Source organism: Tachypleus tridentatus, chromosome 13, assembly GCF_004210375.1.
Source record: "Tachypleus tridentatus isolate NWPU-2018 chromosome 13, ASM421037v1, whole genome shotgun sequence".
Taxonomy (NCBI): domain Eukaryota; kingdom Metazoa; phylum Arthropoda; class Merostomata; order Xiphosura; family Limulidae; genus Tachypleus; species Tachypleus tridentatus.
The window spans coordinates 242,510,669-242,536,049 of record NC_134837.1 but is presented as its reverse complement, the minus strand read 5'-3'; the positions used below and the strand labels follow the sequence as shown (position 1 = coordinate 242,536,049).

The 25,381-nt window shown below is 32.1% G+C and overlaps 1 protein-coding gene across 5 annotated transcripts in view; it reads left to right on the top strand.

Moving 5' to 3' along the window:
- LOC143238617 (rho guanine nucleotide exchange factor 11-like) overlaps nt 1–25,381 on the top strand; it is a 222,027-nt gene that overhangs the window by 166,149 nt on the left and 30,497 nt on the right. For all 5 annotated transcript variants that reach the window (XM_076478992.1, XM_076478990.1, XM_076478989.1 and 2 more), the window contains 2 exons: nt 15,934–15,992; nt 20,608–20,685. In XM_076478992.1, coding sequence (XP_076335107.1) covers nt 15,934–15,992; nt 20,608–20,685 — 137 coding nt within the window. The remainder of the gene's footprint in view (nt 1–15,933; nt 15,993–20,607; nt 20,686–25,381) is intronic.

Here is a 25,381-nt window from a genome sequence, read left to right as displayed (position 1 = left end):
ACCTTCTTCGGTCATCTCTTATCAAGTCCGTCTAAAATGCTGGCCTCCTCTGACGATTCGCTTCTCTACATAGTGCTTTCTTTACCCATACCAGCCATTTTTTGCATATATAGTTAGCTTTCAGTTGAAATACTGTTTATAATTTTAGTTTGTTAGTTAAGAAAGGGCGTAGCATGGCTAGGTGGTGACAGTGTTTGATTGGTAATCTGAGGATCGTTAGTTGGAATTCCCGTCACTCCAAACATGCTCGCCCTTTTAAATATGGGGACGTAATAATGTGACGGTTAATCCCACTATTCGTTGGTAAAAGAGTAGCCCAAGAGTTGGCGGTGAGTGGTGATGAGTAGCTGCCTTCCCTCTAGTCTTGCTCTGCTAAATTAGGAACGGCCAGCGCAGATAGGACTCGTGTAGCCGTGAGCGAAATTTCAAAACAAACAAACAAACAGTTTAAGAAAGAATATTAACTTATAGTTTTATTTTTCTAATAGATTGATTGATTGGCTTGTGGAATGAGTTGGCATCGACAGTAGAGGAGGCCAGCATATTAGACGGGTTTAATAAGATATTTTTTTTCCTGAAAATGAAAGTGTAGGTTTAAGTTTTTACTTTTCTCGAGGAAAGCTTCAAAGGACCAAAGAGTCCGTTATTGTTGTATGGTATTTTGTATCATGTTAAAGTACATTAAGTATGTTACTTGTACTGGTTTCATTAAATATAGTGGAAAATATCTAATATATCAGACCTTATGTAATTCACGTAGGATGGTAATCTTTTCTTGAACGAAAAGAATTTCACATACTGGTCTTCAAAATAATTTAAGAAATGATTAATAAAATTCCTAGATTGGTGCTCCTATAAACTGTATTATTTAAGTGTTCATATAATAATATTTCTACATGTAACTATCTAATAATATAGACGAACAAAACGGTTTTGAAAGCATTGTAAATGTTGAAATTTTCTTATTTCGGTCACTCATTATTGGTTTATTGCAAATTTAAACCAAATGACAACAACGTGGAAAAAATTCATATTAATTTATTTGACTGCTTTAAAACTCTGGTAATCTTTGTGAAGCCAAGCACAGGATTGTTTGTGCTTTTAACAGAAACTATTATCCTGGTAACAAAGCTGATTGCCTTACTTACGCCTAAGATTCTGTGACATCTATGGACATTTAGATGTGCAGACTTTACACATAAAGACCATACCCAATATGCAGAATTTTCCACCACCACCCCGCATAACGCCTGATTATTGTCTTTCAGATGTAGTATATGATGCAAGACAATTGTGTTCTCTCCAGAACTGCAAGTTTCTAATTTGTAACTTTATAATGCGACTTTCATTCATAAAATGTACAATCAATCATATTGATTCCAGTTTTGATAAATTTATATCAAGTGAAACCGTGCTGGACAAATGAGAGCTGAGGATGATGTCTAATTTGTATGTTTCAGCTATTTTGAACTACGAATATTCATAGAAAGCGCCCTATACAGAATTCATACATGCTCTCTGATTACGACCCACGGTAGTGGTTCATAATAGGGATATCCCATTTGTTATTTATTATTTAGTAGTATTTTGCCTGCTTACAGCAAAAGTGACTGTGAGTATTGTAATAAAATCTGGGCAGTATTACTAAACGCAACATTGTGCATTGTAAATTTATTTCACGACTTAGCAAATAATAGCAGCTGTATAACTGTTAAAATTCAATCGTTTTAATGTAGTCTGTAGTAATATGGAGCCTCAACATGTACCACATGCATACATATATAGCTGCGTACCGGTCATGGATGTGATTTAATGTGTATGAGACAGGCATGACGTATTTTTCGTAGCGATAATTAAGTTATTATTGCAACTGTATTGATGTCTAGTATGATTTATGTTTTATAGGATTCCTGCCCATTCAGACAAGACATTGCTTGCAGGATCACTTTTTTTTTTATCATTAATGTCACCGAAATCGTTCGTAAATATTCCAACTTTTATACTTGAGTCAAAATAGGGATTTGTATCTTGCCGAATTTATATTAACACTGTCTTAATCCTTAAATTTATTTATTTACTTTTCTTGTAATTGCTTTTTCTCTTTAAGCTACCTGTCTCGTTTCAGTAATTTTTAAGATCCCTGTTCCCCTTCTTTGAATTAACAATAATTAATCATCTTGCATATATAGAAGCTAAGATTTTCAGAGAATTGTGTTTCACAATAAAATTGAAGAACATACTTGTGTTTTATGGTAAGATTCAGATGTTTTTATGTTGTGCTTTCTACCGATAGGAATTTTAGACATCTTCAAAGAAACTGCCGTTATTCTGTCTGTTTGGTTGTAAAAATTACCTTTACAAGTTTAAAAACGTGTACAAGTTGAACAGTGATTATTTTGGAAAGTATATACAGTTCTTAACATCTACGCTATCTTTATGTAAAATATACTTCTGATATCATGCTTTTTCTACGCTGGAAATTCAAATCGATTGTGAGAGAAAGCAGACGATCATTAATTCATCGTCTGTTTTATTACCAATTTTTGTGAACATATCGGGTTTTTTTCTTTTCACCGAGTACAACTGTCTGTGAGTTGGGAGAATGTTTCTGATATATGTATTAGTCATAACGAATAAAAATGTGCTAATTTACACGTATTCTGTTTGTTTTTTCGGACATTTCCTCTATTCTTGTGACATGGTTTTATATTTTTACACTGTTAGTTACTATGGCATCCTCAAGGGTCGCCATAGTCACGCAATCTAGTTCTTAGCTTAAGAAGTTTTGACGTCACTTGAAGATATATGTTAGATACCAGGAAATTTTTGCGAGGTTAGGGTAATCAACTGCGCCTACCAGTACATGATTGTCTTCTGCATTAGATATATTGAGTCTACCAACTTATAGTGGATGGTTCTTTACATCATACTGCCTGCTGTTTTTGTTGGTTTTTTTTCTAGTCCTCGATTAGAAACTCTGTCGTGTTTCTGAAATTTTATTGTACACATTTAAAGGAATTAACTGCATTCTGTTTTAGTTCTGAACTTTTGTTCATGCAAAGAAATAACTGAGCACGCTTTACTTGTCATACAAATGTATGTGCGCACTTTCAACTCAGAATAACATGGGTTCCTTTTGATCTTGTTATATGGCCCATCCAACTCGTTCTGCAAACCGAATTCCCACAGTGTACATAGATATTGACACTCACCAGACGAAGATGATATTAAAACGTTATTAATTATGCGAATATTTTAAAAGATATTAAAATCTGATAGAATTGTGAAAAATTGACTCCTGATTTGTACGTAACATCATTAAAGTACATCAACATGAATGCAAGTTACACTTGAAACAAAACTTTAATATGGCGTTGCTGAAACTAGAAAAATGATTTTTTGTTTATGTACAACTATTTTGATAACGTATTTTTTGTGCCGTTGTCACTGGGGTTCGGGATTTGTTTTAATTCTTATTAAGAAATTTAAAATGTCCAACAGTTAAATACCGGACACTATTGTAAATGTTATTATTGTTCTACAGCTTCTAATTATTACACACTTCAAGTACATCATTAATGGAAAGTTTACACTACGAACGTTTATTCATAGAAAACCGTTTTGTATTAACTTCTAATTGCTTTTGAGCTGGAACATCAGTGATAAAGTGACTTTTGTAAGATATCTTTAGTTATTACCTAATAAAGTGTTGTTTTAATTTTTGTAATTAAAGGGCTGTTGGAAGTAAGTTAACCGTGTACTGACACAAAGTGATTTTTATATTCACAATAATGTTCTCTTAGCGATTGTTAAATAATACAAAGAATTATTTAAACCTGCGATTATTTGGTTCTTGCTTCTAACTTTTCCTGCTCTGTGTTTTCTGTTTTACGTGCCTTTTTTTTTTTCTCGTAGGAATAAATTCTTTGCATTATTACCAATGTAACCAGCGATTGAAACAATGTAACTTCGATAAACTTTCGGCACCTTTTCACTCCAAAATTGTCATATTTCAAGTTGCTCATTTGGAACTTATTTGATGTCTTTTTCTTTTTATTATTCGTGGATTAGTACAAATAAGTTCGTTCTTCTTGCATGTAGTTGTATGATATAAAAATGTTTAGGGTAATTAAAAACTTCGCACAAGAAAAATGAAATATGAGCACGGATTTAAAGAGAAACAAATTCCCTCTCAGTACATGAGGTAAAAGACACACATCAGAAATAACGTTTACTTAAGGTATAGGTACAGCTTGGAATATTTACACAGATAATGTTGTAAAGTGAGAATCTTAAGCTGTATGTCAAATAAAAACACGAAGTGAACACGTGTAGAGGACACATTTACATTTATTATTGCTGCCGTGATAGTCTCACTTTTTATCGTGTATTTAGGTTTGTCATTTTTGATAAACAGAAATGTTCAAACATCTTTTATCCATTGATTTTGCCACATCACACGGATTGGACAGATTCAGCAATAATGGTATTAAATGATATATATATATATATATATATATGTGTGTGTGTGTGTTACGATATACGTTTCCTTCCATATCTATTCATCTGGTAAATTTTATATTTTTGTTTGTAGTTAAGTTCAAAGTTGCATAGTGGACTATCTGTAATCTGCCTACCACAGGTATCGAAACCCGCTTTATAGCGTTGTAAGTCTGCATACATACCGCTGTGCCACAAGGATGCATTGTATTTTTAATGATATTATTAACCGCATAATTTGAGGTTTGGACTGCACCCAGAAATAGTTTCTGTTTAATAACACTATGTAACAAACTTTTTACTTTTTCTTGTTCCTGGGCAGAAAATGTTATTTTCCAATTGCTTATGCCTAAAGTAAATGAAAAAGACGTATTTTTATCTTCAAACTTTGCTTTTGTGACCTGGGTAATGAAAATTTCAAATTTACCCATTTTCCAGAACATTCCAGGTAGATTTAGTGCTGAGTAGCTGGTAGAGAATTTTCAAGAACCTTTTAGAATCTTCTAGAAATTTCCATAGTAATATATATATACAGAGGCTTACCACTTCAGTTTAGTTCTAGCTGCCTAAGTGAACACATAGACCTATCTGATTTTATCAGAGATGGCATCAAGAAGCTGCAAGCATTTTTCAGACACATCCAGAAGCATCAAAGCTGTGCTGCTCCATAACGGAAATAAGAATCCATTTCTTCCCCTGGCTCATTCGGTGCACCTCAAAGAGGAATACAACAGCGTCAAGACCTTGCTAGAAGCCTTGAAATATGATGAGTATGGCTGGGGAGGTTATCGGAGACTTCAAAATGGTGGCATTCCTGATGGGTCTAGAAGGAGGCTTTACCAAATTTCTCTGTTATCTTTGCCTTTGGGACAGCAGGGATACTGCAGCGCACTACAACAGGAAGCACTAACCACAACGGACCGAATTCTCTGTGGAGGGGCATCAAGTGTGAGCCACTGGTGGACCTCCAGAAGGTGTTGTTCCTACCATTGCACATGAAATTGGATCTTATGAAACAATTTGTCACAGCTCTTGATAAGTTGTCTGCAGCCTTCAAGTACTTTCTAGACTTCTTCCCTAAGCTGTCTGAGGCAAAGGTCAAAGCTGGTGTCTTTGTCGGACCACAAATAAAGAATATTCTGGAGGCCACAGAACTCCTCAAGAAGCTGAGTAGGAAGGGTAAAAGAGCTTGGGGCAGCTTTGTCGCAGTGGTTCGGGGCTTCTTGGGCAATCTCAGGGTCGAAAATTATGTGAAACTGGTTGAGGCTCTGGTGAAGAACTACGACAAAATGAGCTGCAGGATGTCCCTGAAAGTCCATATCCTTGACGGTCATCTTGATAAATTGAAGGAGAAGATGGGAGCATACTTAGAGGAGCAAGGCGAGCACTTCCATTAAAATATACTGGATTCTGAATGCCGCTACGAAGGAGCGTATAACGAAAACATGATGAGAGACTATATTCAGAGGCTGATACGTAAAAGTGATTTATATTAAAGTCGCAAATCTCGAAAAACTACTTACTTCTAAACGTTTTTTGTATAACTTTAGTATAAATACATGTAAATCTTGATTCATATGTTGTTTTATTCAGACCTTATGTAAATGAAAATGTGCAAATTTTCGCGTTTATACATACAAAATAGGTTAATTTCTAAATTTCATTATCCAGGTTACAAAAGCAAAGTTTGAAGAGAATAATGGCCATTTTCTTTTCTTTTACAACATAAGCAATTAAGAAATAACACATACTATCCGAGAACAAAATTTGTGTTACATAGTGCAATCTGCAACACAAATTTTCAAGCAATTCTTTGATAAATTACTTGCTTCTAAGTTATCTTGCTGTTGAAGTTTAAATTACACAAATCTAATTGTGTCACTCACCATGTAGAAATGGGAAAGAATAATAATTTTGGCATAGTATCCTGTACCACACGCAATTCATTTCCAATTTGGCAATGTTGGATATATTGAGTTGAATAAAAGAGTACCTTATATCTCCACCTGCCCTCCCTGTATCTCTGTGAGACAGCATTAATATTTGTTTATCAAGAAGCACATCTTTGAGAAGGCTGTTTTTATTGAGCCTTCCAGGATGGTGTAGAATCATAAGGTTGAATTAACAGGAAGCCATTTTTTAAATAACTGAATCTACGAATTTCCATGACTTGAATGTAACCAACGTAGCGATTAGTGTTTGGGATTAAAAATCCAAAACTATCGCGTTTTAGCCATCATCCCACCAAACGCACTTCACATTTTCAGTCATATTGGTGTTTTAGAAAAGTGAGAGTCAATCCCACTATTCGCTTAAAAGAATAGTTGCCTCAGATGGCGGATGCTGTTAACTGATTACTGTCCCTATAATCCACAGTTCCAAAATAGGGTTTTTCTGACCTGACCTCCATATAGTGTATTATATTCACAAAGGGAGACAAACAAACAAACAAATAAATTCTCATGAAAATTGAAATAGGTATATAAGCAATGTAAGTGTATACATTTAAATTGATAAATGTTCGTACTGGGACTTCAGAATAGTAGATCAGAGGGATTTTATGACGTACAAAGTATATCCATATTTTTATATATATTTTTTGACGAGTTAAGGTTTGATTTGATTGAGAGACGATCATGAACTAATCAGATGCTTGTCGGTTACAGAATCATAAAATTTCGCACAAATTTATATCTGGAACAGCATAAAATTATTTTTGTTAAATAATTGTTTCAAAATCGTTTATATATGGACGTCTTATTTTTATGTGCATTTTTTGTTGAATTCGACTGTTTGTTTTGTTTTTTTCTTAAGTATCACGTATTTCATGATTCTGTTAAATCTTCCCAGATTAACTCACTGGCATTTCATTGCAATTCATATAGCTTTTCCTTTGTGTTTTAATTGTGTGTTATCCTTACGTTAGATTCGTTGTGATCTCCGACCACTTGGATCTATTCAGCTCTGGGTGTTGGGTTTCTTGATGCTTACGTACGTCATAATGGCGTAATTAATTTAAAATATCCACTTTTCCTTAACGGATTATGATAGTTACACCATTAACTGCAGTATAATTCCATCATAAAATACTATTAAAAAAGCAAATGTGTCGATTTTTTTTCTTTACTCAAACAGAAGAGGCTGTTCTTTAAAAGCACTTGAGCTTTTGAATTGCTTTGTAGACTTTCTTAAAGCACTCGTTCTTTTTTCCAGTCGTGAAGTGACATTTATCGTTTTTGTTAATTCATTTTCATAGTATAGGGTATTCTGAACGTTGTTTAGTGGTACACTTAAAACAATTGCACTACATGTTTTCTTATCACTAATAATAAGATATTTACGCATCGTTTCCGAGCAACTTCTCTCTCCCACTTTTGATGGAATTAGCTGATGTCTACTTGACTGTACTTTTGGCAAAGTTATGTAAAAACCACTCGTATCTCTCTAAAGTGTATTTTACTGTGTTAATACGTAAGCATACAACTTGTATATAGCTGTTAATCCTGTTCCTTTTCAAAAGTAATGAATTAAAGTAATAAATGCCATTTTCCACGCAGATTTAAACATACAGGATTTTACAAATTAGACTTCGTTGTTATTTTCCTTCTTAGACGTTTATATATATATATATATATATATTTAATGTGTTTTCCAAATATTTGTGTTGAAACTGGAAAGATATGTACTGGTATGTCTTTCCTTCCGATCAGTTTTCAGCGTAGTTTTTATCTCTGGCTGGTAGGTGCAGTGTGTCTATCGATCGTTCAGTGTGCAATCTTACACACACACATATATGGCATGGTATGTTATTGGCTAGATGAATATATATATATATATATATATTGTCTGTGATCTGAAATAAAAGGCTGGTGGTTTTATCAAGTACTTCTTCACGTGATCTACTTAACCAAAAAAGATTCGCTGTCGTCATCCCAAGATTGATGATTTGGACAATACTGTGAACTTCTTTTAGCGTGTATGTTTACGATCTACGGTACACAGATTGATGTAAATATCAGATCGACCATAATACACTTTAACAAATATTAAAGCTTATGACGTATTTTAAGTACTCTTGTACTTGGATTCAAATAAGTTATTGTGTTTCTTGAAGCTGTTTATATCTAATGACTTGATTGTATTGTGCAAGTTTATGCCAATATTATCAAATAAACAACTGTAGCGAGTTGGCTTCTGTTTTTTTTAATATGAAACAGAAAAGGTTTTATAGAAGTTCGTGTAGTTGGCAATTTGAGTTTCATGTTTGTTATATGCTTCAAGTAAACAGTGATTTGTGCTTCTATAATAATGCAGTTATAAGTATCTTGTTATTGTAAGTTTGTTTTGAGCGATAAAGCAAGTTGTTGACATTAATTTTCATGACCTGGCTGTTTTTGTAAATATATGGTTTCTTTAGATAGTAATCTGTACTTCCAAAGTAATTCCAGTTAAATGTTTATAATTATGAATTTGTATTGAATCATGAAGCAGAAGGGGTGTTGTGCTTATATAGTTCTTGGAATTTAAATACCATGACATGGCCCGGCATGGCAAGGTGGGTTAAGGCGTTCGACTCGTAATGTGAAGGTCGCGGGTTCGAATCCCCGTCGCATCAAATATTTTCGCCCTTTCAGCCATAGGGGCGTTATAATGTGACAGTCAATCCCATTATTTGTTGGTAAAAGAGTGGCCCACGAGTTGGTGGTGGGTGGTGATGGCTAGCTGCCTTCCCCTAGTCTTACACTACTAAATTAGAGACGGCTAGCGCAGATAGCTCTCGTGTAGCTTTGCGCGAAATTAAAAAAAAAAAAAAACATGACCTGCTTGTTTGTGTAATTTTATGTTGTACTGTAAAGTAGACAGTAGATTATATTTATTCTTTTATATTTCTAGTGTCTAGGCTTAGTATCCTATATATGAACGTTAGTCAGATAAAATTTAATTCATACTTATTTGTCCACATACAGGTTGCATCTCTTCATCCTCCTCTGCATATTCCATAGATATGTATACACACACTTTGTATAAATACATATCTACAGTGTATAAGTCACAGTGAACAATTAAATTGTATCTGCTCCATGGAAATTACCATTGGAGTAAGGGCCAGAAAAATGCATTGACTGAAATCATCTAACCTCAAAGTAGCCAGTCCTAGTTGCCCCCTCTGGTATGCGTAATGCATTGCAAATCACTATTTACGATACTTAATATTACATCATAACGGTGTAGGGCAGATGGTAAAAGGTAGAAGTTTGGTAGACTGTGCACCTGTAAGGCATTACTGAAGGTGTAATAAAAAATGTTTATAAGTACCTTGGACACTGGCTATAAACTCCTTTTTGTTATTTATTGTATCTAAGAGATTTGTGTGTTAGGCTGCAAATTGAATGGACTAAAGTTCAAGCCATGATGCTATTGAACATGCTTTGTACTTTTATGTGTGGATACATTGTAAAGTAAATAATTAAACACATTATTTGGTTCAAAACTTCAGATGAGAAAAATTATGGAGGTAGGTGTTTAGGCTACCTTCTTTCCTTCAGATTGAGAAGTTTAAAATTAGAGGCAGCTGTACCTGTTTGTTTGTTGCTAGACACTTAGCTGCATAATGTTTTATTTCTGTTTCACTCACTATGGGCATTTTAGCGTAATAAACCCTGTGGTTTACTGCTGAGCCTCTAGCCAGTAGAGGAAGAAATCTGTACTTGAACCCTGTGAGTCTGACATTGCTGTATAACCAGTGTATTACATAAGGTAACATTCAAGCTGAAAATTTCAATTCCAGTTATTATTTGTTCTATAAGTGATAAGAAACTGTGTTTTTCCACTTATATTGTATGTTTTAGTTGCAGGAGAAACCTTTTAGACATTAAGGAAGTGTTTATTTGTTTGAAATAAACAAATCATATTCTTTTTTCAGTTATCAAACATTGTAAGCATAGTTCAGTCAAGTGCTGTCTTATTTTTAATAGTCCATGAGTCCATTTTAGGCCCCCTGCTTTGTTGCAACTCCTTCACAAATCTTACATATGTTCCATTCTCTGCATGTGAATATTATATATTGGCTTCATTTAGTTTGTGGCATAAGCAAAGGCTGGGACATACATTGTATTTTTTGCATTAACTCGTATTTTTAAAACAACACCTGAGAATGGTATCTTATTAGATAGATAATTCTTAGATAACCTTTATACTTATTTTAGCTGTACTTTCTAACTTGTAACATATGTATGAAGAGAGTTGTCTTTTATATATTTGGAGTTTCAAGGCATTTATCTTTAATGTGATTTGTGTTTATTCTTGGAATTAAAGTTCCTTAACTTCAACAGTTCCAAGCCTATAAAATAAACATTGTTGGATACCCATAGTAATTATTGACTTAACCCTTAAATGGCACCCATCATCAATTGATGCTGCTACCTACAACATTCCCACTGTTTAAGGGTTAAAAACTTACCTTTAATAGATCTCTTTTTCTAATGCATACAGATATGCATTGCTGTATTATTTCTTTATAATAATGTAATTTTAACAGAATCTATTGTCTTAGCTATCTTGTTAACTTTCACTAAAATGTAATTAGTTTAATCATGAAGTGTTTTTAGATCCATACATAAGTAAAGTTCTGCATACATGAAAAAGTATATGCACAGCAGTATTGCATATACTATGACATAATAAACAATTTTAGATTCAAAATTTTCTAAAATATAGGGCTAGATAGATTGATGGTGTTCTCACACCTTCAAGATCATGTGTATGGTTGAAAAAGGTCTTGTTCAGAAGGGCTTAAAATATGAATGTAATGAGAAACAGTGTATGAGTAAAGTAAAAGTAATAGTTACCACACATGTTTATTACCATGGCGTGTGGACAACTTTATGTTGCAGCAATAAAAGACTTGTTGCTTTACACTGTGTTTGTTGTAACAAGTTAAGACTTTGTCCTTCATGTATGTGTACACTTAATGATTTGCTTGTTGGTGGTTGATTTTTTAAAAAAATATATATATCTGTTTGTGGGAAAGCTTTGTTGCAGTATTAAATTGTTTATAACAATAATATGTTGGATACTTCATTTTTTGTCTTTGACCAAATTCATCATTTCTTTTTCATTTGAAGAATGTAATTACAACAGCCTTTCAGAAGAGAATTTTACTGAAAAATGTGTTTTGATATTTTATTCCATATGGGCTGCCAGTTTCATGTTGCCATCATTAAGAGTCAAGTCAGTCATTGTTTAAACTTGTCTCTTTTATCCTACAGTTTCTGTAAAATTTATTAGTGGAAATAGAGAATGCCTATATAAACGATAAATAACATAATAATTACCATTAATTTTATTTATAAATTTTATTGTACTTTTGTCCCTTGTGTTTTCCTCCTCATCGTTTTTAGTTTTATGTATTATAGAGGATATTGGAGTTAAAAAACAAACCCATTCTATATGTAAAATGATCTCAGCTTCAAAAAAAATAGTTTATTTAATCAACATTTTAATTTCATAAAAGAATTTTGAAACTTATTTTAAGTTATGAAATGTAAAACAATTTGCACCAAAAAATATTAAGGTCTGGTTGGTTGTTCTGTTTTGTTGGCACTCAAAATGAATGAAATATTTTATTTAGTAGTGTACATATTAATGATATTCCACTTTACACAATGCAATAAATAGTTAAACAAGAAATATTGTAAGACAACAATGTAATTGGTTTCAAAATATCTCAAACTAATCAGAAATTTCAGTACATAAAGGTTTATTGGATAATTTACAATGACTTTTGATATTTGACTCAATGTTTTAGCATTATAAAGAATTTTGAAAGCTGATCTAACTTGCAATCATATCAAATCAGTTAAGAGTTGGCTCATATGCACTTTGTTACTTATTAAGCTAAGGACTGAGTATCTGGCCCTGTATGTGTGTTTTTTCTTATGAGCTTATTATTACAAAAATTGGTAATAATTTAGATCCTACATAACTGATGTATTTCTGTAGATACCTTTTAGAGAGCCATATTTTTGAAATTTTAATTTACCAACACTCTTATCCCTTCACTTTATTGAAAGGTAATTGAAATTTGAACTTGTAGTATGCATTAGATTTGCATATACTAAATATTTTAGAACGATGGAGAAAATTCTAAATAATTCTGTAAGCTCTAGATCATTGTGAAATATTTTAGCATATTTATGTGGAATATACTAGAATATTCCACATTACTCAGAATATTCAAGAGCATTCAATTTATAAATAATCCGCGCTGTCACATTTTATTTCGGGAATATTCTGCATGACGGAATAGTAGTTTTTCGAATTTCTACAAACAGTTTCAAGTCGGACAACTTGGATCCCCTGCTGGTACAGCAATAAGCCTAGAGATTTACAACGCTGAAATCAGGGGTTTGATTCCCCTCAGTGGACTCAGCAGATAGTCCAATGTGGCTTTGCTATAAGAAAACACACACAGACAAGTTGGAAATGATTATCAAGAAATATTTGAGCTAGCCATAATCTTTCCTCATGTCCTCTCTTTTCATAAGTTGCAGTTTATAGCACCTGGAGCACTGCAATGTGCACATTGGATTGCTAGGCAAAATTTGGATGTTAATTGGACAGATCTAGCTCACTGTTTGTGAGAAAAGAGGATTCCATTACTGTTCATTTTTGATGTTCTAGTTGGTCTTACAGTATATTTCATTGCTCTTGATGCTATTTCTACATTTTTCAATGATCTTAACTTCCTGCAATGTTTTGTTAAGTATAGGAAGATGAATTGTGCTATTTCAAAATCTCCCTTTTGAATTAACCTCCAAGGTGCATGCAGCTGAATATCGGTGAGCTTGAGGACGTGGCAATTAAAGATTCATCACAAAGAGCACAAAGTCTTGCATTGAGTTGGAATTTTGTTATTTTTAGTTTATACATTTATTATATTTACAACACCCTTATTGAATATTCAGAAAGAAGTGACTACAATTATGGATTAAATCAGATGTAATACCATATTACCTAATAAGAACTAGTAACTGTAAGTGTCAAGAACAATTTAAACGTCTTCACAACCCGCTAGATGGCGCTACAATACATTATAAGGTATATTTTTACTTTAGGTAAAAAAGTACTAAACCTTTTTTGGTCAAAATTTTATAAGTACTTTAAAAGAAACTTGTACCTTATTGCATTTATCCTACACCATAAAAGTTATTACTTTTGCTGTCACATTTAATAAATTGCAGGCTCAGACGTCTGATTAACCTATATATGTGGTTTAAAATATATGAATTTTGACATATATTTTTTTGTTTTTTTTGTACTTTGGAACTGAATAAGGGGATAAAAGCTTTAGAATCTTTAACCTGAAATTTTACTAAAAAATATAGACAACTCTAATACCTATGTAAAATATTCACATCTATATTGTGTAACTAGCCACTGGTTGAAATATTTCAGCTTGTAAAAAATAATAGTTATATTACATAAAATGTACCGTTAGTGTAGAAAACTTAATTGCATATTTCTATTATTTAGTTTGTATATAAGGGCATTGATAGACATTTGTAAGAACTTGGTAATATGAATTGGTAATATGAATTGGTAATATGAAAACAGTAAAATTACTTTTAAACTGTCACAACTGTGTGTGTGTGTGTGTGTTTTGTGTATATACATAAAATACACAGTTAATTAACTGCAAATAAGGACTTGAAGTAAAGGATCAAACCTTGTATTATCTTTATTGCTCTATTGACAAATAACACTACAAAAACAAATTGTCTAAAAGAAAATTAACATTTAAAGTTGTGTTTGAAGTATGACACTAAATAGATGCTTTGTGTTTTTAAAATAAAAACCATTCTACATTTTACACACCCATAAAACAGAACTTAATCATTTGTGAGATATTCAGAAGAGTGATTCAGCAGTTACATATACTAATTTATGCTACAATCAAATTTTAGCATATATTTATGAACCTTCGTTTTCTATGATAATTGTTAAGTAAAATGTTTCATCTTATTTTCCATAGTACCTAGCATTAGTGGCTCACTAGTAAGCCTGAGTGCTTATAACAATGAAAATTGGGGATTGATTCCTGTTAATGAAATGGTGCAGGTAGTGTATTGTGCAGCTTGGCACTTAAATAGATCTTTCTTATAGTAGGAGTGAGAATGTATTTATCTAAGTTGGTTATTGTTATTGACCTGAATGATTCACATTTATTCAGATTTTGTACCAGTGCTAAGAAAGAAGTGGTTTTCAAAAGAATGAATTTCTCAGTGTTCTGGCTTATTTACAGTTTTAGAAGAAAATGCAAGAGAGAGACCTTTAACATGATGTTCATCAAAACTACACCATTTATCAGCAACATTTTTGTTTTCTAGAAATGTTATTAAGTATTTAAGAAATAATAACTTTACTGTGTGAGAGTTTTACCTGGCCACAACATTTTTCTGTTTTTTCATGAATTGACTTCCTTGTTTGGTGTCATACATCAACTACTGTGATAATTTTAGATAGTTTTAACATAGTAAATTATTATATATGCTCAGTGAATTATCAGAATAACTTCGCACAGATAGCCCACCATGTAGCTTTACATTTAATAACAAACAGAACAATCTTATTAAGTATCATCAAATCTCTTATGTACCTACTGCAGTGTATTTTGTCTAATGTTAAGCATTGCAAGAAAAGTGTTCCTTTGGGTAGATCCCCAGTAGCACAGCAGTGTGTCTGTGGACTAATACTCCTAGAAACTGGGTTTCCATACCTGTGACAGGCAGAGCACAGACAATCCTTTGTATAGTTTGGAGCTTATTGACAAATAAGAAACAACATATTTTGGGTACTCCCACTTTTTATTGTTTTATTTGTAATAAATTGTGCCTCAACACCAATAAGACTGCATGGTGAACTTATATATATGTGGATGCTTTTAATAAAGTTTTAACATTTTATGATTTACGTTATATTGGTTTTCAATGAACACAAGTCCTATTAAGAGGTAATTATATGTTTTGTTTTGTTTTCATGATTAAAATTTCTTGCTAATAACTAGATTGAAAAGAATAAAGTTGTTTTTAACTTCATGAAGAAACTATAGCTAAATGCACATATCAGTTATTTATTATTAAAGAGCAATACTAAAACGTGTTTTGTCTATCTTCATTTTTTAACTGTAGTAAGATATCAATTCAACTAAACATGTGTAAGTCCATCTACAACAGTACAAATAACTCTTTAAGTCTAAACTAGAACAAAATACACCTCTCTCACAATCTCTATGTAGTTTTCATTCTGTGAGCATAAGTGATAAACTCCTCACATTTAAAACATTGTGTTTAAGAAACATCTAAAAAGAGAAATTTATGAAATTGTTGTTCTACTAGTAAAACTCTTTATTTATTACATGTGTTTTATTTACAGAGGGAAAATAGACATTCGTTCAGGAAGCGTAGTGATCCAAACATACCAAGGTCAAAAAGGTATGTGTGTAAAGTATTTAGATTGCCTACCAATAAAGAAGCATGGTATTTTCCATACAAAACATTTTTTCATATATTATAAAGACCTAAGGAGTAAACAAATTAAAACTAAGAATTTTTGTATTTTCTGAGGTCTCTAAGGTAATTTTTACAAATTATATTGTGTGTTGCTTTATGATCATTATGTTGAGGAATCATTAGGTATTTGAAAAGTCCTATGTCTTCAAGCAACGAGGAATTTCATTGAAAAACAAATTCAGCTAATAAGTGTCTATAAGTTTCTTTAAATTAATAAAGAAGAAATGCACTACCATCTGTTTCATTCCAGTCAATTTTTGATACATTAATCACGAGTCTTTTCCACCTAATGTTTATTATTTACTATTATATTGTTATATATAGTGCCTACTGGGCAGATACTGTTGGCTGAAGTTTCGCATAAAGATTATACATTAAAATAGAATATGAAGTATGGTTATTGGTAGTAACATATTAGAAATTCATGGATTAAATGCTGAAAGTAGATGAGTATTAGAAAACTTGTTAGACTGCAGATGTCTCTGTTGTTGTTTTTCACATTGTTGTTTCTTACCAGAGTGGACTGGTAAGAATTCATCCTTGTCTTATCTTTGTACTTCACTCAATAAAAGTCTTCGTATTTTCTATTCCTCACCCAATCTTGAATAGTTCTTCTCCTTCTGTACTTAGCCCCATTTGAGGGCAAATCGTAGATACATTTCTAAGTTTACAGCTGCTATATGCAGATGTACTTCTCTTTGAGCTTATAACATTTTGTTTTTCTACCTAAACTATTTTGACCTCTCTTATGTCTAATTTTTTGAGTACCTGGTGTGCCATCATGATTGCATCTGCATTTTCTACACTCGTGACACCTTGGGCATTGAGCCACTATACATTCTTAAGTTGCCTTGAATCTGACCACAACATGTAAAAATACTCAGACATTTTGGTTCATTATCTTAGCAGTTCCTCATAGGTTTCATAAAAAGTTTAATAATGGTAAGTGTTCCATAGATAATGTAATTCAACAATGCCCTGACCATTGTCTTAGGATAAAAATCACCCACCATTACTGACAAAAAAAAAACAAAAAAAACAATTATAATTTCTCTGAGTATTATTCAATATAAGCATCAGGGGATTTGAAACCCTGTCATTCATGAGGGTGTTATAATGTGATTGTCATTTTCATTATTTGTTGATTAAAAAAAAAAAGTAACCTTAAAGGTTTGTGTTGTGCAGTGATGACTAGTTGCCTTCTCTCTACCCTTTCACTACTGAATTAGGGACAGCTGATACAGATAGCACTCATGTAGCTTTGTACAAAATTCAATAAACAAACTATAAGGGACTATATAAGGAATGTTGTGTTAAAAATATGATAGAGCTTATACTGCGTATAATTAGATATCATCGAATGTTGATTTAAGTTCAAAAATCATTTTGAGAATGATCGCACCAGAGATTGAAACATCGTACCTCTAAAAACCTGTCTTACTGTAAAAACTGTAACTTATAAAAGGAAAAAATGAAAGACAAACCTTTTAATGTTGATATATTAAGAATTATTGTTTTTTCTTTTCACCAAAATTAACATTAAAAATGTAATATTTCACATAGGGATATATTTTGTAATTCATTATATCCTCTGCTGTAGATTACAGTTATGTATATCAAAGGTTTAAAATTTATTTGAAATATTATTTACATTGTCATAATGGTTTCTGTTGTTATGCCAGTTGTTTTGGATTGCTCAATCAAAAGTATTAATAATAAAATGTCCAGTTTACTTAATGATAAGAAAAGCACTTTCTTGCACTTTGTTTCATAATTCTAGGTTTTATGTAAGTAGCCTAGCATTTACAAAACTGGAATATGCTTTTTTGTTTATTTTGAATTTTGCACAAATCTTTTTAATCTTGTGACTTTAAAATTTCTTACAACTGAACAATAACACAAACCTTGAGAAGCATCTAGATTAAAATAAAACTTACAACATTTCTCTCTGAATTATGGATTAGAAGGTTTGGACTTAACCAGACTTTCCCTGTTTGACAAGATGAATAAAACACCAACACAAACAGACCAATTTTCAACCCTGAATTGCTTAGCTTCTTGAACAATCCTATTGCACAAAGATAATAATGGATACTAGGATTAAATTTCAATAATTAGTAAAGATATATTTGTTTATGGATAACAACATTGGTACACATAAGTTTGAACATCACAGTAATTACATCATTGCTGAAATATAAGTAGAAGCACAGATTGGTTAATAATATTTAATATTGTATATTGTATCAGTTACTATCCTTAAATGCCTCAGGTAGTAAATCTTCTTTTGGGGGTAGTTCTGTTTTTCTTGGGTTATGAAACAAAAGTGAGATTACCTTATGCCATTTATCATTGCTTACTACCATGTTATTAGGTGGTCAAAGAAATTAATGGTGGTTTCAGTTCCAAATGATACATTGATGGTGATCTTGACAAGAACCTTCAGTTATCCAGCAAATTGTTTTACACCTGGCAAATCTTTATTTGTATTAACCACTTGACCTATATCTCCAATTTACTTCCAAAGACACTCGTGACAGGTAACTTTTGATTTGAAGTGCTAATCTTTCAGCATTTTACTTGGTTGCACTTTAGGTTAATTGTCTTCACTATTTTGTGCTCTAACCTTGTCGTTACTGGAAATTCATCCTCTTATCCTTTAACTGTCAAATATTCTTGACTATAGCACTGTGAAACTATTTGAAGTGGTTCTCACTTTTTGTCTGTATTTCTGCTTGAAGACAGTTCCTGATATTCACTCTTTTTCATTGTTAGTTATACATACAGTTGTATAGACTAGCTTCTTGTAGTGATAAATAGTGACTCTCAACTTTCCTCTCACCAGAACAGTTATTGTTCGTATTACTCTACAAGCAGTTTCTCAGCTTTCATTACGAGGTTAGGTCAAGTAATTGTAACAATAGATCCGATGTTAATCAGCATGCTACAATGAAACCATTGACTGGTAGACTGATTACTTTAGATAATGGACTTCTTATTACTGTTGACAGATGAACTATTCTCATCCTCAGATACTGTGTTCTTTGTTTATTATAAGTGATTGCTTCATCAGTTTTTGAATTATTTTCAAATTGTGCCTGAAACCATACTACTGATGCTTGTCTTTTATGATTTTTGTTATTGGACATATTCTTTTAGACTGTATGGTAGAAAGAATATAATGTGTAGTTAACGTAATTATAAGAAAAGAACATTTTACACCTTATGTTCAGTTCTACAAATTGAAGGGCCTATATAACTGATTAAACATTTGTTCACTAAGCAATAAATCTAAATTAATAATTCCACTTGCTGAGTAATTTTTGGATGAGTACAGTAGTTAGTATTACCATTAATGCACCAGAAACACAACTTAATTTACTAAATCAAAACAACTTTTGCACAATAGCTTTACAAGTTAGAGACTTATTCATTGGTTAATGAATGCTCAGTAATTCGCTGACTCACTCGGTAATTAGTGATCATATAATCTAGCTTAATTTCTGTTTTTCTATTACTCAAATTGTTCTGAAACCTTAGAGGAAATTCGAAATGTTGGGCCATGTGCTTAACGAAAATATGAACCTTGAAAACATCTAGAATAAAAATATACGTTATTGTTATCTTTACCAATATCCTTGAAATTTTTACTGAACAAATTAAGATAAACTAAAAATAAACAGCACCTAACATGATTTTTTCTCTTTAATGTCAATGGTGTTAATTTCTTGTCAGACACATTGTGAAACTATATTAACACGTTGGCTCCCAGGTCATATTTTGCCTATACTTTCCATGGTCTAGAAAAGAAATGTTGTCCTGATGTCCCACTCTCATCTGTATATGTAGCCGTTGTGTCCCAGCCAATAAGTGGCTCTTTAAAAAGAAAATTCAGCACGACTCACTGATGGGTCGTGTGGATCTTACTAAAAGAATATCATGACCCACTGATAGGTTGTGTGGGAGCCAACGTGTTAAGAGGTAAAATATTGTTTGGCACAATAAAAGGTAAACCCATTATTATAAGTTACAGCCGACCAATTGATAACAGTAGCCCTGGTGATGGTAACTGTCTTACCAAAACTAGTCGGCTGTAACCTGTAATAAAAAGCTTACCTTTCATTGTGCCAAAAGACGTTTTAATACTCTTAATCAGTTATGCTTTTGAACACAGTATTTATGTATTCACAAAAATAAAGAATAATGCAACTGTCTTATCAAACAAAAACATTTATTTGTAACATTTGTTCTCTTTTCTTCGACACATACGTTCGCACAAAACGAAAATAACAACAAATAAATTAATAGTTTTTTTTAAATCGTTTCTGCAGATCATTATCATTATTTTTATTTGGTACTACTATTCTGTGACTTGTGATTTTGTTTTATCCATATGCAGTGTGAGGTAAGCAAGTATTTTAGACTGAAGTTCATTGTAAGTAATGGCTGTATATAAATGTGTACATTTCTTTTAGGTATTTTCCTACAACTGGTAAAGTATAAGATTTATAACATGCTATGATAATTTTTCACACAGCGATGTAGACGTAGATGATAAACCAGTGTCAAATCTTAACCACTCAGGAAGCTCCTCCAATTCAAGTCTTTCAGCAAGGTAAGTATGAATTATGTTAAATGATACAAAAAAATTTTACTCAAGAATTTCATGAAGGATGAAACATTTTTCAGAAATACTGCCGCATTTCACATCAAAGAAGCCTTAACTTTTATATGACTGCCCATTTATTGTTTAAGATATTAGAATTATGATCTACATTATATTTTATGTAAATGTGTGTGTGTGTATTAAACTGAAAATTTTAGACAAGTGGCTGTGTGTGTAACTTTTAAAAAGAGAAAAAATCATTAGTATTATGTGACTATGATGATGCGAGCCAAAGTCACTCGTATTGCCATCAAAATTCAGTTAATGTTACGGAGACAGGTATTTTTGTTTGAATTTGAAATGCATTTCAGTTATTCCTAAACACACCAGTAAAATTCCTCTTATATAATACAGGGTGTTCAGAAAGTCACTGTGCAGTTTTGTAATTACAGTTTATTCAGTCTATTTCAAGCCAGCAACTGATAGCGGTGTTTAGAAACCAAATAAAAAGGATCCAGGTCTGTATTGATGCCAACGGGGGTCACTTTCAACATTGTTTATAATTGTCATTCATATTTACCTTCTGTATTCTATATTCAAACATGTCTGTTAATAAATATATATATATATAAGTGCACAGTGACTTTCTGAACACCCTGTAGTTTCAACAGCTTGTAAAACACGCTACACTTAGTAAGGACACTTTATTTTGTTTAAATACTGTGTGTTGATTAAGAGTGACGCTTTATGAGAGTTTAAATTGTAGCATGGTGTATCAGTAAATACAAGTATTTTTAATATGTTTTACACCAGATTCGACTGTATTTTACCAATGCCATTTATAATATAAAATTTATTGATTTCATCTTTATTATGTTGTGTTAAAAAGTTCGATAAGCCAATTTATACATTCAATTGATGTAGTAAAACATGGACAGTATTTTATACTGTAACATTATAATGTTTTAAAATTTTAGACAGATGTTCATATCCTTTCATGATTAATTAAACCCATCGTCCTGTTATTGATTTTAATGATACTAAATACGCTGAGACTAAACAGCGAGAATTGTAACTTATTTTCTATTGATTTTTTTTCTTTAATTACACTTCGCTCTCAGTAAGTGATAATTTCTTTTTGGTTTTCCTCTTTGAAAAATGGTAGCCCACTTGTGTGTCTTTAAGTATTAAAAAGTTAGATAATCTTCAGTACTTTTGTTTGTGCTGAATATTTAAACTAATTTGTAGAATAATTTCCCAACAACAGAACGTTAAGATATTCGTTTTAGTTACTTTATACGCTTTACTAATGTGTGTGTGTTTGTGGATCACCGTAGTTTGTAAACGTGAAACAGGTTAAATTATAAAAATGCGTAGGATAAAAAGCGTTTGTATATCACATTATAAAAATCAATGGCGCCTTCATCCTGTGTTAGAGTAACTGAAGGAAACACCTGCTGAAAGTGCTTGGACTTCGTTTTCTCTCTCTCTCTGTCTTGTTTGTGTGTGTGTGTAATATGTACAGAAGTATATTTTTGATTTCATAGTAACAAAATTCAAATAAGTAACAGTTTATTTAACGTGACATTTACAAAATGTTTTAACGTAAGGTACTAATATTATGGAAAACGTGAATAAAATTGTTGTTTAAAATGATAGTTAGAAAGGATATTACAGACACTAATTAATAAACACTGTGTATCAATTCTACGTAAATCCATATTACAGAGACTATTCATAAAACACTGTACATAAATTGTACTCTAAATCTGTATTATAAAACCGATTTAAAAAACACTTTGCATCAGTATGTTAGAATTCGAAACGTGAAATTTAAAATAATAATTGAATACTTTTTACTGTATTTCCAAGCGGTATTAAGACGCAAAAGTTTGCTGAGAAACTCGGTGTGGGTCAGCGAAGTTGCAGGACTAAAATCCGGGACTCGATTTCCTACGGCGAATAGATTACAAATAGTCGTATGTGTGTGTGGCTTTGCGCGAAAACGAACAAATGAAAAAACATAACAGTGAACCTCGCTAGAGGTTTCTATCTTCATCATACGGTGGGAAGAAAGAAGTTAACGTAATCAAACATTGATATCATTTCACTTATTACCTAATCTGTTGAGACGCAAACATTGCTCAAAGTGACAAAATCCTAGTGAACAGTGCGAGATTCTCGAAAATTGAATTATTCATCGTTCACTCGAATATTTTATCTAGTTAATTTTATTAATCCTATAAATTAGCAGGGCTGTCGGTAGATGGCGACATAGTTCATTTCAAATGTCTGTTGTGTGCACGTATTTGTTTTTGTAACCTATATTATGATATGGCTGAAAATAATGTGGTGCATGTATATAAATCAAATATAATTTTAGAATTCTACAGTATTGTCCCAGCTTTGTTTTCGATAAATAACTTGAAGCATATATAGAAATATTTAAATGATTATACTGTATTGTAAAATTAATTGTTTTTATGTTATTTTTAACAACTGTATTCTAGAAATACTTTTGGACATTTCTTATACTTTTATGTCAGCAAGTTTTTTTGGCTCTTTTTGTTGGTGCCTTTGAGAAAGTCAGAAGAAACGTGGCAGAAAAAAATTAATTTGTAATTTTATTCAACTTTGATAATCTAAAAACATCTCTAAATATGAATTATAGTACAGCTTCGTAATAAAGTTAGGCGTACTATCTGTTATCCTTTATGCTTTTCGGGCAAGTCATGTCGTTTTAGCTCTACCATACACGTGCGCATCGTAGGAATTGTGGGCAGGCATGCGTAATCAGGCATGTATTATATTTGTATAAATTTGGAGCAGTGGACTTTTTATTAAGAAGGGGCCACAGAGTATTTTTTCGTGGATATCCTGATATAATTCGTTTGTAGGGCTTCGTGTTTTACGACAATCTATTAACAAAAGTTTTGACGTATCAATGAACATAACGACTTTATTTCCCTGTATGCCGAGAAAAATGTGGATCGATCGGTCACAGGAACTCTCTCGTTGAATGTGAATCGGTACCTGCGCTTATTCCTTTAATATCACTGGCGTTGATTTCACTATTTGTCAGTTGAAAGCACGAGGTTTGCCAATCAAAATAGTGGAAATAGTTTCATATGGATGAACCTAAGATACGTGACCATAAATCTAATATTTCTAAGGGTTGAAAATTGTTACTCGTTTTTAAGCAAGTTTATCGCAGTATTTCTCGTTTTCTAGTGACAGGCAAAAACTTGTAATTTTTGAGATAGCCATCGTAATTAGATATATAGTGAAAACGTTTTGATTGAAATCAACCAAGAGGAAAATAAAACAAATAATTAATAACTCGTATCACGTACGTTTGAAGACAACATGTTCTTCAGTTTCTATTACTTTGTGAAGTAGTCGAGCACTTGAGTATATATGTGAAGTCTACATATAAATTCTATAAGGTAAGAGCTTAGTACTAATAAATTGCCAGTTTAAAGTATATTGTACAAAAAATCGTATTTGTTATTTTTGTTTGCGTATCTTCCAGGTGTTTAAAGCTAAGTGGTAGTTGTGAAATGCAAAATAATGGTGAATATAAATGTTAACTGTATTACTTTGTCAAATTCTAGAGGTAATAACATTCTAATAGCAGTATGTGCCATAACTACTAAATTTGATAAAACAGCGACCTCTAGTTTCAAATTTTGCATGTATTTCTCAACTTTCTAAGAAGTAATTCATAATAATGTGCATCTACAGTTTGAATGTTTGGAGCAAACTAAAACATAGTGACCAGCTGATAGAACCCAGATCCTGTCTTAATAGCAAAAAAAAGTAGCTTCAGTGACACAATTTGAATACAACATTAATGATAAAATGTTAAATACTTTATTAACCACTTCCATGCCTTGCTAGAGATAACTCGGGCACCCTCCATTTAAAAAAAAATATTTGCCTGACTTATTTCCAGCAAACTGTTCCTTTCTGTACTTTTAATTATTTTATCAAATTTATTTGCATGTTATGATACATTAAAATCAGTGCTCATTAATGTAAAGTATAAGCCATCAAAAAGCAGAATAAAAAGAAACCTGACTGTTTTAGCTCATTTTCAATAAGCCTGACACAGAAGGAATTAAGCCTAAGCTCTTCAATGGAAGCATGACCCAAACATCACTGGTATGTGAAACACTGTGTACAAATAAGTTATAACATTCAATGAAGAAGGGGCATTGACCAAAAATTATCATGAACTAGTTTATCACTCTTATCAATAGAAAATGAGTGAGAACAGCAAATGAAATTAAGAACATTAAAATATGTGAAACTACTTCAAGAATGAGCTATTGCTAAGGGTTCATAAGAGCTTGGCAACTTTTTGGTAACTTGCGAACTATCATAATTAAGCTCTTTTGCACTTATTTTAACCAGGTTTCTTCCTTTTGGTTTGTAAAATTAATGTAATATGCATGTCTTTAGCCTTCACCTTATACAATCATACAGTGCTAACATAAGTGTATAGACAGTTAAGCCCCCTAGTGAGTCAGCAGTAAATTTACAGCTTTAAAACACTAAAATGCAAGGTTTGATTTCCTGCAGTGTAAGTAGTGCATTGTGTAATCAATAGCAACTAGTCATTTAAAATGTTATGTCTAATCATTAGCACTTTACAAGTTTTCTGCTGTTAAACCCTGTGCTAAAGACAAAAACACTATGCATA